At 39.2% G+C, this 12,866-nt stretch overlaps 2 protein-coding genes and 1 pseudogene across 2 annotated transcripts; 1 reads left to right on the top strand and 2 right to left on the bottom strand.

The window, feature by feature from the left end:
- Positions 1 to 200: 200 nt before the first annotated feature.
- On the bottom strand, positions 201 to 839 carry LOC112255459 (annotated as a pseudogene).
- A 3,093-nt stretch (positions 840 to 3,932) lies between these two features.
- LOC121846842 (transcription factor HES-5-like) lies at positions 3,933 to 5,300 on the bottom strand. Its single transcript, XM_042325028.1, has 2 exons — positions 5,216 to 5,300; positions 3,933 to 5,090 (listed from the first exon to the last, which is right to left on the bottom strand). Exons 1-2 carry the CDS (start codon positions 5,276 to 5,278, stop codon positions 4,665 to 4,667), a joined length of 489 nt encoding a protein of 162 aa, XP_042180962.1. The 5' UTR covers positions 5,279 to 5,300; the 3' UTR covers positions 3,933 to 4,664.
- Positions 5,301 to 11,101: 5,801 nt separating this feature from the next.
- Positions 11,102 to 12,656, top strand: LOC112255458 (transcription factor HES-5-like). The gene is made up of 2 exons (XM_042325027.1): positions 11,102 to 11,181; positions 11,298 to 12,656. Exons 1-2 carry the CDS (start codon positions 11,119 to 11,121, stop codon positions 11,727 to 11,729), a joined length of 495 nt encoding a protein of 164 aa, XP_042180961.1. The 5' UTR covers positions 11,102 to 11,118; the 3' UTR covers positions 11,730 to 12,656.
- Positions 12,657 to 12,866: the final 210 nt, after the last annotated feature.

Genomic DNA, 12,866 nt, shown 5'->3' with positions numbered 1-12,866 from the left:
TGATTTAATTTTAACACTACAAAAATGTAGCTTTTGTAGATCAGATCATTTTCTCAGGAAAATGCTTCGACTTCAGCACAACTGAAGTAAAATTCTCAATCACAGCAAGACTTTTTAAACATCCTGCAACAGCAAAATGGGAATTCTTATTATCCCCACATTAAAAATAGATGACAATTGTCCATTGTGGTTGTCTGAAGGAGTGGAGTGGAGCTCCAGTCTGTAGGTCTCAAACAAGGCCTCCAGAGGGCGATGTTGACGGGACTCTAATATTTGCAGATGCTGGGCTGGGAGGATGAGGCAGGTCACTCTCCCTCCTGTTCTTATCAGAGGATGGCTGCAGGCTCTGGAAGTGGCTCAGCAGGCTTCTCTGGGACTGTGTCTTCACCTCATCTTTAGACAGGAAGTGAACAATCTCTTGGACACACTTGGAGTAACCCTGATTGACAGGTGCTGAGCAGGAGGAGGAAATCCTCCTGATTGGCTGGTCCTGTTGCTGTCATCTCAGGAAGCAAACTCTAATCTCCAGGATGTTGAAATTCTCCAGCTTGGAGTCGGACTGCTGATTGAGGATCTCTGGAACCAGAAAAGACCTGAATTGCTAAATGCTGTTGTTGATACGAGCTCTGTATAACTTCTCCAACGGCTTTCTTAGCTGCAAGAAGAGAAAAGGAGTGATTAATGACCTAAAGTCTGGTGTGTGACATTATTGAAACAAAAAAGAAATCAATCAATACAATTGAATAAATGTCATTGAATTTGAATCTTCAATTTACCTTGTTTGTCAGAGTCAGGTGCTCCTTAGAGTAGATCATAGCTGAAGTGATTGTAGGTGCCATGGCTGGATCTCTGTGCTGTAGAGGTCTGTGTAGAGAGAATCTGATCTCTACTGGCTTCATCTCTCCTATATATTGTCCCAGATCTGAATATGAATGTGTGGGTCTTGGGCTTGTTGGAGTTTCTCACAGTCTGTAGCCAATGGGAGAGCTTGGGAGAACAGTGAGGAGTGTGGAGCTGCCACATGCTCAGTGTTCTTATTTCTGGGGGACAATGGTCACGTCTCAGGGGACTAGGTGGAGGGGTGGGGGTGATGGAGAGTGACTGACAGAGCGCTGTGTGAATCTGGGAAAGTGTTGACCCCTAGATCTGCTGCCTGATGTTGGCATCAATGACACTAACAGAGCACACGCTCAACATTACAATTTACACCTTACAGGTGTGAGACTGACACAGGTGATCTAATTAAACAAACAGTGTTATTAATCTCCACCTATAAGGACATTGCTGAATGTAGTATTCTGTATCCACGCGTAACAGTTGTTAAAGTACTGTGTGAATTTCACCAGGTTCATATATTAATATGGCATGTTGATTTGTTATTTTGCATGCCTGCATCCTGGGAGTAGGGGAGTGTGTACTTACGTTTTGCCCTGCGTGCTCGTGCTCAAATCATTTTGATGCACTATGAGAGAAAGAGGCGCCGATACGCGGAACATATGTGCTCTGCAAATGTTTTATTTCCTTTTGGATGCAGATGCAGGAGGCAGAGAGAGAATTCTGCTTGATTAAAACTACCTGATCTCCAACATCCAGGTCTATAGTCTCAATCAACCACGCACAACACGCAGAGCTGCAGCGGTGCAGGACAGCACCGGTTACACACGCTTCATCACTGATTTAGATCATTTTATTCTTTCACCGTGGATATGACCTCTGATATTAATGAATGACTCTACAATATGGTTTTACTTCGCACATACCGGTAGTTACATTTAACAATATGATGATGTGTGACAAAGTATCACATTTTTTATTCCTGTTTAAATTCATACATATTTATATTTTCAGTCAGTCAGAATGTTTAGGAATATATAAGATTTTAGTCAACATTAACAGGTGAGTGGATAGATACCAGGATAATGTGTTCCTTGGTTTTCAGTATTTTCAGGGTCATCAGTATCAATAGCAAGGATGCTCTTATTAAATCGGTATTAGTAGTTATAAAGTCAAGCATTCTGGAGTTCAAACGTAGCAGATGTGTCCTCTGTCTTGAGGCCACTGGTCAGTGTGAGTAGAGAGCTGATCTGAGTTTCCCACACTGAGTCCTGTGTGCTGTGATCAATGCATTACAAATGCTGCTCAGTGGACCGTTAGTGACGGCTATTGACTCTGTGTTGTACTAAAGACAGAGGCTGACATCACAGACCTTCTGGATTCTGGAGGGAAAGATCAGCACTGGCGAGATTATACTAACAGGACATACCTTTATGAATAAATATTCATCCTTTAATGGTATAAAACACGTGATTTTGAGTACTCTGTTGAAAATGATTGTCTGTGATTTGTTTCATTATAAATCGATGAAGGGTTAACTTTTGCACGCCTAATTAGAATTGAATGTTGTTAATTGTTTTTCACACAAATAACTCAACAACATAAATGTAAAGAATAAAACTCTGTCCATCATCATGACAAAGAAAGCCTATCATAACTTAAGTAAATAAATCAGAGTGTTTTAAATGTAATAATTATCGTATTTCCCTCCTAAGAAAGATTAAGAAATAACCCAAAATACACCTTCCCACCCATTCTATCCCCTGAACAATTGAAGTGTGCCTATTCACCATAGAGAATCACAGGTGCTGGTGGGACTGATGAGGACACTAAACTGTGACTCTGCTCTCCAGAGCTTTCCCACACTTTTCCCATTGAGAGAGCTTCCACCAAACAATACAACTGTGCCTTGTTAAATGCTAATTCATCTCTACACAAGCAGTTCCTATCAATCCCTTCGGCTGTGAAGCTCAGTACACAAATATGCATCCTAAGCAACAGATAAAGATTCACTGTTACAGATAATCAATTCTCTGTTTATACAAAGAAATATAATGTTTTCAACCATGCCCCACATACAAACAGAATAAAAAACATAATTAATAACTGCATTAATTTTGAAGAAGGGGTAAGTACTGCCTAAAAGTGCACTCAAAATGCAAAAAATGTTGTGGGATTATCAGAAATATATCCATTGATTTCCCATAGAGACCCAGTCCCCCACTCTAACCTCTGACAGTCCAGGGTCGAGGTCCCAGTCTATTGTACTGAAGAGTTCTCCTCGGTTTCCCACATTCTCTCCATTCACTGCTTTCAATGGAGGAACAATAGAAGTGTGTCTTATTACACATCACATTAGCTATTGAGTTTGAGGGGCACAGCTGCTCTAAACATTTAAAGCATTAAGATGACAGTACTAGTTTTTGCCCAACACCTGGAATCACTGATATATTATGACTAAACTAAAATAATTGATCACATTCTGAAACACTGAAAATACATTTATTTAAAACAGGTGCATCAATAAAAAACATATGAGTCATGTCTCCTAAGGAAGTCAGAATGATGATCACTTACATCTCTATAGTTCATTACACCTTTACTACAACAAGATATCATATGACTGTGATGTTTTATATAAAAACAATTACTGTAAAATAATCATGTTTGACTAGAAATGTCTCTTAACTTTGATATTACTCTGTAGATTTTGAATGAAGCACCTAGAGATCAAGATTAATATATTGATTCAATTGAGTGTTTGCATTCCAATGCAGTCAATATCATTCTGCATAGTCTTGGGTCATCATTGTTATTGCATTTGAATCAGCCACTTAATCTATGTGGAGTTTCATAAATCAGTAATTTAATAATGTAATGTTGTTGGAGGATTGTCTTGGTCAAGAAAAGAATGAAGCAACAGACAAAAATATTTCATTTGATGATTTGTGTGTTTATTAAGACTGACTCAATGAGTCACATCATTGAATACCTTAATTTAAGGTAAATATTTCAAGAGAAATAAAGTGATTAAACATCACAACAAGAACTTGAACAAATCTCCAAGATATGATACTCTATCAGAGTATAGGATACAGAGTTACTTTCTTTATGAAAGACAAAATAATTGTTTCAAATAAACAAGGGTTTTTCAATTAGACATTTCTTTCTCCCATTTGCAATAAACACATTATTCAAATAACATGATCGATAATTTCACAAATGAAGTTCGATCTTTAAACAAATCAAATATTGTTAATCACAGAGTGATGATAACAGGTATAATACCCAGTTTGGGTAAATAATCCTCACGGAGGAACATTGATGCTGTAGCTCAAGTTGATCAATATCAAATATATAACTGATACATGCTTCACAGAAGATGCTCAATACAATGTCAATATGACTATATCACTACACAAATGTAGAGGCAATGGGTTTTTGTCTTATATATTTTGAACTTCAAACAGATCAGTCATAGATAATCACAAACAGACTGATAATATAATATCTATTGTGGGTTAAAAGTACTCATAGAGGAGCATTAAAGTTATTGTTGATCATGAATATAAAAACACGATTAATATAATCAACACGTTTCACAAAACATTAACGTTATTTAAATTATCGATTTGATTATTTTCTCAGAGAACGTTAACTTGTTCAGTAAAACTTTAATTAAACGTCTCACAGCAAGACTTAAAAACTCCTGCATAAGCAGAAGATGAAGAATATATTGTATTATACTCATTACTGTCCATGAAATTAATCTTAGACCAACATGGTCAATCCATTGTGTTTGTCTGAGTGGAGCTCCAATCTGTAGGTCTCTACCAGGGCCTCCAGGGGGCGATGTTGACTGGACTCTTCTCTTTGCTGATGCTGTGCTGGGCTGGGGAGCTCAGCTGAGGACCGTCAATCTCCCTCCTGTTCTCATCAGAGGATGGCTGCAGGCTCTGGAAGTGTCGCAGCAGTCTTCTCTGGGACTGTGACTTCTGATCATCTTTAGAAAGGAAGTGAACAATCTCTTGGACACACCTGGAGTAACCCTGATTGACAGGTGCTGAGCAGGAGGAGGAGCTCACTGGCTGGTTCTGTTGCTGTCGTCTCAGGAAGCAAACTGTCATCTCCAGGATGTCGGCTTTGTCCAGCTTGGAGTCCGACTGCTGGTTGAGGATCTCTGGAACCAGGAGAGACTTGAGCTGCTCAATGATGTTGTTGATACGATCTCTGTGTAACTTCTCCACCACTGCCTTCTTAGCTGCAAGAAGAGAAGAGGAATCATTAATAAGATTATTCTGGTGTATGACATTATTGAAACAGATTAACAATCAATCAATACAATAGAATAAATGTAATTGAATTTGAATCTTCAATTTACCTTGTTTGTCAGAGTCAGGTGCTCCTTAGGGTAGATCATAGTTGAAGTGATTGTAGGTACCATGGCTGGATATCTGTGCTGTAGAGGTCTGTGTAGAGAGAATCTGATCTCTACTGTCTTCATCTCTCCTATATATTGTCCCAAATCTGCATATGAATGTGTGGGTCTTGGGCTTGTTGGAGTTTCTCACAGTCTGTAGCCAATGGGAGAGCTTGGGAGGACAGTGAGGAGTGTGGAGTTGCCACATGCTCAGTGTTCTTAATGCTGGGGGACAATGGTCACGTCTCAGGGGAACAGGTGGAGGGGTGGGGGTGATGGAGAGTGACTGACAGAGCGCTGTATGAATCTGGGAAAGTGGTGACCCCTAGATCTGCAGCCTGTTGTTGGGATCAATGACACTGACAGAGCACACTCCTCATTATTACAACTTACACGTGTGAGACTGACAAGTCTCTAAAATGTTTTCGGAATACAGCACATTATATAAAATGCTTGTTGGCTACTGAAATTGTATTTCATTTTTCTTAAAGTTTTTGCTGACAGTTTTTGAGAAATAGTATCAATCAGATTGGAGTCATTTCACACCGATCTGTCTCTAGCAGATTACCTCCGAGCTAATGTGACTCCATCTAAGTGCAGCAACTCTGAGGCGATGATGATTTTCTGTCTGTCTACAGGCTCAGGTTTCATAGAAGCCCCAGGCAGCAAACTTCCCTCCTCTGAGCTCCACAGCACAGCTGGCTCCCTGCACAACGCTGAGTTTGCCCCAGTCACACGCCCTCCTTTTCCTGGAGCTGGGAGCCAAAGGGACACACGGCTTCCCACACTTCTGCATGCCGTCTGCTGAGCCCTGACACACAATAGAAGTGTGTCTGCTCTCACAAAGCCCCACTGGCTGTTCCCTTGCACAGCAAGCAAGGGAGGGGATTGGTTTATAAGGCAATCTAGTACCTACAGTGCTGTAAATACTTAAGTAAAAATACTTTCAAGTACTACTTAAGTAGTTTTGGGGTGTTATCTGTACTTATATACTATTTATATTTTTGACAACTTTTACTTTTACTTCTCTACATTCCTAAAGAAAATAATGTACTTTTTACTCTGTACATTTTCCCTGACACCAAAACTACTCGTTACATTTTAAATGCTTAACAGGACAGGAAAATTGTCAATTTCACGCACTTATCAATCAGGAGAACATCCCTGGTCATCCCTACTGCCTCTGATCTGGCGGACTCACTAAACACAAATGCTTCCTTTGTAAATTATGTCTGAGTTTTGGAGTGTGCCCCTGACTATCTGTACATTTTTTAAATGATTTATACTTTTACTTTTGATACATAAGTATATATTTTTAATTACATTTACTTTTGATACTTAAATATATTTCAAATCAAATACTTTTAGACTTTTACGCAAGTAGTATTTTACTGGATGACTTTCACTTTTACTTGAGTCATTTTCTATTAAGGTATCTTTACTTTTGCTCAAGTATGACAATTGGGTACTTTTTCCACCATTGCCTACAGCCAAAGTATCTGGATCCCATATAACTCCATTTGGAAACACTTTAAGGAATTGCACAATATTTTGACAAGATCTTTGCTAAAGAAACTCTTAAAATTATATGTGTGTGTACTATGTACTCTGAAGATTAAGTTTACAAATTGACCCCATATTATGGATACCAGGAAAGTTGATTATGTATCTCAACCGTCAGCGACTAAAGATTTCCCAATTAATATCAACAAATAAGATTGCCTAGGTTATCTATTAGATTCTTGACATGACCAACTTACTGTAAAAAGGCCATATCGGAGATATAGTACACACATATATTATTGTAATCTACTGCAATGATAGTTGGCTAGGAGCAGAAAGACTTGTGATCCGAGCATACGTGTCATATTTGCATTTTGTTGATTTGTATCACAACTTGACATGGGAACATGATTTGTCTGTGTACTCATGGGCATAGACACGTTCCCAGGGACTAATGTGGCCGACCTCTTTGGCATATGGCATAATTTAAAAAAACATCCCACCTGTCCTGTGAGGAATCAGCTATTATTCCCACTGACCATTGTCCCACCATCGGAGCACTCTGATTGGCTGCAGAGCGTGAGACAGCGCAGAAGGAGGCACATAAATACGACATGGAGATGCAGAGCTCCCTAATGAAGACTCTCTAAGCTTCAGCTGACCCAAGACCAGCCGCAACAGAGCAGAACAGAGGAGCTACCAGAACACAAACTCTAGACCACCATCAAGACCTACCAAGAACAACATCTCCACTTTATTGACGAGCTGCAAACTCAAGGCCAAACATCTGAAAATGCCCGCCTACTTGGACATTGCGCTTCAGAACAGCACGAACGTGAAAGATCAGCACATTAGGTAAACTCATGACGAATTACATTGAAATGCTTCAGGTCGTAAAGAGTAATAAACAAATACAAACTCTGTGAGCGAGAAGAGGTGTTCATGATTGTCTTGTGTTGTTTTTCAGGTGTAAACTCTCTCTGCTGGAGAGGAAGTGCAGCAGTGGTGTGGAGAAACTGAAGATAGTCATTGGAGAACACCTCCAGAACGGGATCCCTACATCTCCCATTTCTCCTATTCTGGAGAAAACAGTGTCCTTTTTCACTCCGAAGAAGGCCTTGCTGTCACCCACGGGCTATTCCAAATATTCCAGGGACATACTGCGTCTCTTCCCCACTCCAGAGGAGGACATTGTACCACTCTGCTTTGAACAATGAGTGGAGAGATGCATGGACGTGGAGGTTCCAGTTCAGAGGTCAAGGACCCTGCTGACATTTACTGTGGCGTTGGCTTAATGTATTCGCTTGAGGCGCTGCTATAGACTGCAACTGATTGGCCGACACTGGATCGCAACTGACAGAGAGACATAGTTAAATGAATAATAAGTCCAAAATAGGTTTTGTCTAAAAATACAGTGATTTTGTGAAGGTTAGTTTGTGTATATTTCAATTCTGTCGAAATGATTTAGAAATGCATTTGCATGCATTGTTATTAGCAGTCGTACTGCTCTATCCTTTCTATTCGAAAGTCAACCTTGGATGTGTTTGGTGATCTCTGATACCTGGAAGAAAGCAGAGCGGGTTACTCTGATTGTAAACACTTGTCCTCAGAGATTGAGTTAGCGAGTGCTGGGCACTCTTGTTACAATGTAGAAGTATGGACAATGTGACCATTGGTTCATCCCACTTTCTTAGGGCATGTGAGTCAATGTCGAATTTGAACCGTGCTAGCCTTTACACTAAGAGGAAATGTTATGATTGTTATTTTAAAATGTACTGTTTATTTTGTTTTCAACTACTAATGAATGGCTTCACACACATATAAATGTGCCTAATACACAAATGTGCCTAAAGTGTTTTTAAATGTACCTAAAGTGTTTAATTCAAAGACTAAATAAATATTTTCAGCATATATTTCACGTGTCTTTTCATGTTGTCTTCAAAACACATCTCTCCATTGGCAAACCCCAGAGGGATGACGGCATTAGGTACATACTGTATGTTATATCTCATGTAGGAATGATTTCTTCTCTCCGTTTTATGCTCCTGACATGAAGTGACAGAAAAACGGGAAAGTATATTATACTAAAGGGCCATTCATACCTCTACAGTAGCTTGTGAACTTGGACAGTCAACAAGCCAACATTTGGTACATTTTAAAGCACAAGAAAGCATCAAATGGAAAGTAAGAAACCAGGAAGTGAATACGTGTACAGTCCAGGCCCGGTGTGTTAAAAATAAACTGACATAACATAAGTGAATAACTTACTAAGATAGTGCAGGAATGAACACACAATGCTGTACTTAGAACGTTGTGCACCTTGAACAGCTCAGAAAACCACAGAAAACCTTTTGCTGTATTGTTAGCGGAATGTGTTCAAGCACCAATGACGTTACAGGGCTAGAACTATTATATCCATTATATCCTGACTTACTGCAATACAACTATTCTTTTAAGATGTGTATCAGATTAAACAGATGTTGTCGGGGCAAAGGTCAAGTCAGTAACATGCTCAACTTCTGATAAATCACAACATTGCACTAATTGGTTTCCTGATTAAAAAAGGCATCAGTAATTTGGTGATAATTGATCATGGCTGTCGCATGGCTGTTGTTTCACTCGTGTGCCTAGCACACTTGCAGTTGAGTCATACTGAAATGGAGTCATATTTAACTACCAAGTTTCTCACCAGGCACCTTTGAGGAATTGGTTGTATGAAGAGAAGAATTAGCATTTAACAAGGCACACTTCTATTGTTTAAAGATATTTCCATCAATGGACAAAGTGTGGGAAAGCTCTGGAGAGCGGAGTGACAGTTTAAGGTCTTTGGCAGCTTCATTCTTTACATCAATATAACAACTAATAACAATAAAATTGTCCACAAGAAAATATAAACAAATATATTCAGTAATGTAGTCAAACATTTTAATATCTGAATAAAATGAAATAAATATATGCAACAGTACAGAAGGAGCCAGTGGTAGTTTCCCTCCAGAATCCAGATGGCCCGTGATGTCAGCCTCTGTCTTTAGTACAACACAGAGCCAATAGCTGTCACTAATGGTCCACTGAGCAGCTTTTGTAATGCATTGATCACAGCACACAGGACTCAGTGTGGGAAACTCAGATCAGCTCTCTACTCACACTGACCAGTGGCCTCAAGACAGAGGACACATCTGCTACGTTTGAACTCTACTCTGGCAGTAGTCTGCCAAATCTTCAAATACACAGACACAAAAGCAGAATCGCAATGCAACATACAGGTAACTGCCAAGATAATGGAAACACTTGAGTAAATGAGGGATGCAAAGTATATTGAAAGCAGGTGCTTCCACACAGGTGTGTTAACTGAATGAATTAGGCAATTAACATCCCATCATGCTTAGGGTCATGTATAGAAATGCTGAGCAGGCCATTGTTTTGGCTACCATGACTATGGCCAAATAGGACGGCAATGCCCCAACCCACAGGGCACGAGTGGTCACTGAATGGTTGGATGAGCATAAAAACGATGTAAACCAAATGCCATGGGCGTTTCAATCACCAGATCTCAACCCAATTGAACACTTACGGGAGATTCTGGAGCGGCGATTGAGACAGCGTTTCCACCACCATCAACAAAACACCAAATGATGGAATTTCTGGTGGAAGAATTGTGTCGCGTCTCTCCAATAGAGTTGGAGACACTTGTAGAATCTATGTCAAGGTGCATTGAAGCTGTTCTGGCTCGTGGTGGCCCAACATTCTGTTAAAACACTTTGTGTTGGTGTTTCCTTTATTTTGGCAGTTACCTTATTAACTTATAATTATACAATATTAGGTTTCAAAGTGACAATGTTCTTAAAGTCTCTGTTGATTATAGCTAGAAATCTATATTAAAAATCTATATTAAAATATTTTACTGTCAAATTTGACACTTTATTTTGCAATACAACCATCAGAAGGGATTAGGTGTTACAACATTCTCATGTAGAGAATCTGTGTCCCACAAGTGTAAATTGTGATGATGAGCGTGTGCTCTGTCAGTGTCATTGATCCCAATATCAGGCAGCAGATCTAGGGGTCACCACTTTCCCAGATTCACACAGCGCTTTGTCAGTCACTCTCCATCACCCCCACCCCTCCACCTGTTCCCCTAAGATGTGACCATTGTCCCCCAGCAATAAGAACACTGAGCATGTGGCAGCTCCACACTCCTCACTGTCCTCCCAAGCTCTCCCATTGGCTACAGACTGTGAGAAACTCCAACAAGCCCAAGACCCACACATTCATATGCAGATTTGGGACAATATATAGGAGAGATGAAGCCAGTAGAGATCAGATTCTCTCTACAAAGACCTCTACAGCACAGAGATCCAGCCATGGTACCTACAATCACTTCAACTATGATCTACTCTAAGGAGCACCTGACTCTGACAAAAAAGGTAAATTGAAGATTCAAATTCAGTGACATTTATTAAATTGTATTGATTGATTGTTTATTTGCTTCAGTAATGCCATATTACAGAACAAGGTTTTGATGACTCATCTCTTCTTGCAGATAAGAAAGCCAGTGGTGGAGAAGTTACACAGAGATCGTATCAACAACAGCATTGAGCAGCTCAAGTCTCTCCTGGTTCCAGAGATCCTCAACCAGCAGCCCGACTCCAAGCTGGACAAAGCCGACATCCTAGAGATGACAGTTTGCTTCCTGAGACAACAGCAACAGAACCAGCCAGTGATCTCCTCCTCCTGCTCAGCACCTGTCAATCAGGGTTACTCCAGGTGTGTCCATGAGATTGTTCACTTCCTGTCTAAATGTGAGCAGAAGTCACAGTCCCAGAGAAGACTGCTGAGCCACTTCCAGAGCCTGCAGCCATCCTCTGATGAGAACAAGAGGAAGATTGACCGTCCTCAGCTGAGCTCCCCAGCCCAGCACAGCATCAGCAAAGAGAAGAGTCCAGTCAACATCGCCCCCTGGAGGCCCTGGTAGAGACCTACAGATTGGAGCTCCACTCAGACAAACACAATGGATGGACCATGTTGGTCTAAGATTAATTTCATGGACATTAATGAGTTTAATAAAATATATTTGTTGTTTTCTGCTTATGCAGGAGTTTTTAAAAGTCTTGTTGTGATTGAGACATTTCATTTAAGTTGAACTGAAGTTAAAACGTTTTTCCAAAAAAACAATCTGATTGATGAAAACTACATTTTTGTAGTGTTCATTGAAATCATCATAACCTTTATCTTTTGTGAAACATGTTGCTTATATTGATCATGTGTTTATATTCATGATCAACAATAACTTGAATGGTTCTCTATGAGAACTTTTAACCCAAAATGGATGCAATATCATCAATCTGTGTGTGATTGTATTTGAATAATCTGTTTTTATGGTCTAAAAATTAAGAGTAATTTTTAACCACTACATTTGTGTAGTGATATAGTCATATTGACATTGTATTGAGCATCTTCTGTGAAGCATGTATCAGTTATATATTTGATATTGATCAAATTGAGCTACAGCATCAATGTTCCTCCGTGAGGATTATTTACCCAAACTGGGTATTATACCTGTTATCATCACTCTGTGATTAACAATATTTGATTTGTTTAAAGATCGAACTTCATTTGTGAAATTATCGATCATAATATTTGAAAAATAATTTTATTGCAAATGTGATTTAAAAAATGTCTAATTGAAAAACATGATTATTTTGAACAATTATTTTGTCTTTCATAAAGAAAGTAACTTTGTATCCTATACTCTGATAGAGTATCATATCTTGGAGATTTGTTCAAGTTCTTGTTGTGATGTTTAATCACTTTATTTCTCTTGAAATATTTACCTTAAATTAAGGTATTCAATGGTGTGACTCATTGAGTCAGTCTGAATAAATACACAAATCATCAAATGAAATATTTTTTGTCTGTTGCTTCATTCTTTTCTTGACCAAGACAATCCTCCAACAACATTACATTATTAAATTACTGATTTATGAAACTACACATAGATTAAGTGGCTAATTCAAAAAAGAAAAAATGATGACCCAAGACTATGCAGAAATGATATTGACTGCATTGGAATGCAAACACTCAATTGAATCAATATATTAACTTGTATCTC

This window comes from Oncorhynchus tshawytscha, linkage group LG07, assembly GCF_018296145.1.
Source record: "Oncorhynchus tshawytscha isolate Ot180627B linkage group LG07, Otsh_v2.0, whole genome shotgun sequence".
Classification (NCBI taxonomy): Eukaryota; Metazoa; Chordata; class Actinopteri; order Salmoniformes; family Salmonidae; genus Oncorhynchus; species Oncorhynchus tshawytscha.
The sequence above is the reverse complement of the archived record's forward strand: the minus strand, read 5'-3'. Positions and strand labels throughout refer to the sequence as shown.

What these genes read in the sequence shown, in the direction of transcription:
- LOC121846842 (XM_042325028.1), bottom strand. Translation starts at nt 5,278, where the DNA reads ATGGTACCTACAATCACTTCAACTATGATCTACCCTAAGGAGCACCTG. An exon ending in ACCTGACTCTGACAAACAAG is followed by an intron (nt 5,091 to 5,215) that starts GTAAATTGAAGA and finishes CTTGCAGCTAAG; the next exon opens with AAGGCAGTGGTGGAGAAGTT.
- LOC112255458 (XM_042325027.1), top strand. Translation starts at nt 11,119, where the DNA reads ATGGTACCTACAATCACTTCAACTATGATCTACTCTAAGGAGCACCTG. An exon ending in ACCTGACTCTGACAAAAAAG is followed by an intron (nt 11,182 to 11,297) that starts GTAAATTGAAGA and finishes CTCTTCTTGCAG; the next exon opens with ATAAGAAAGCCAGTGGTGGA.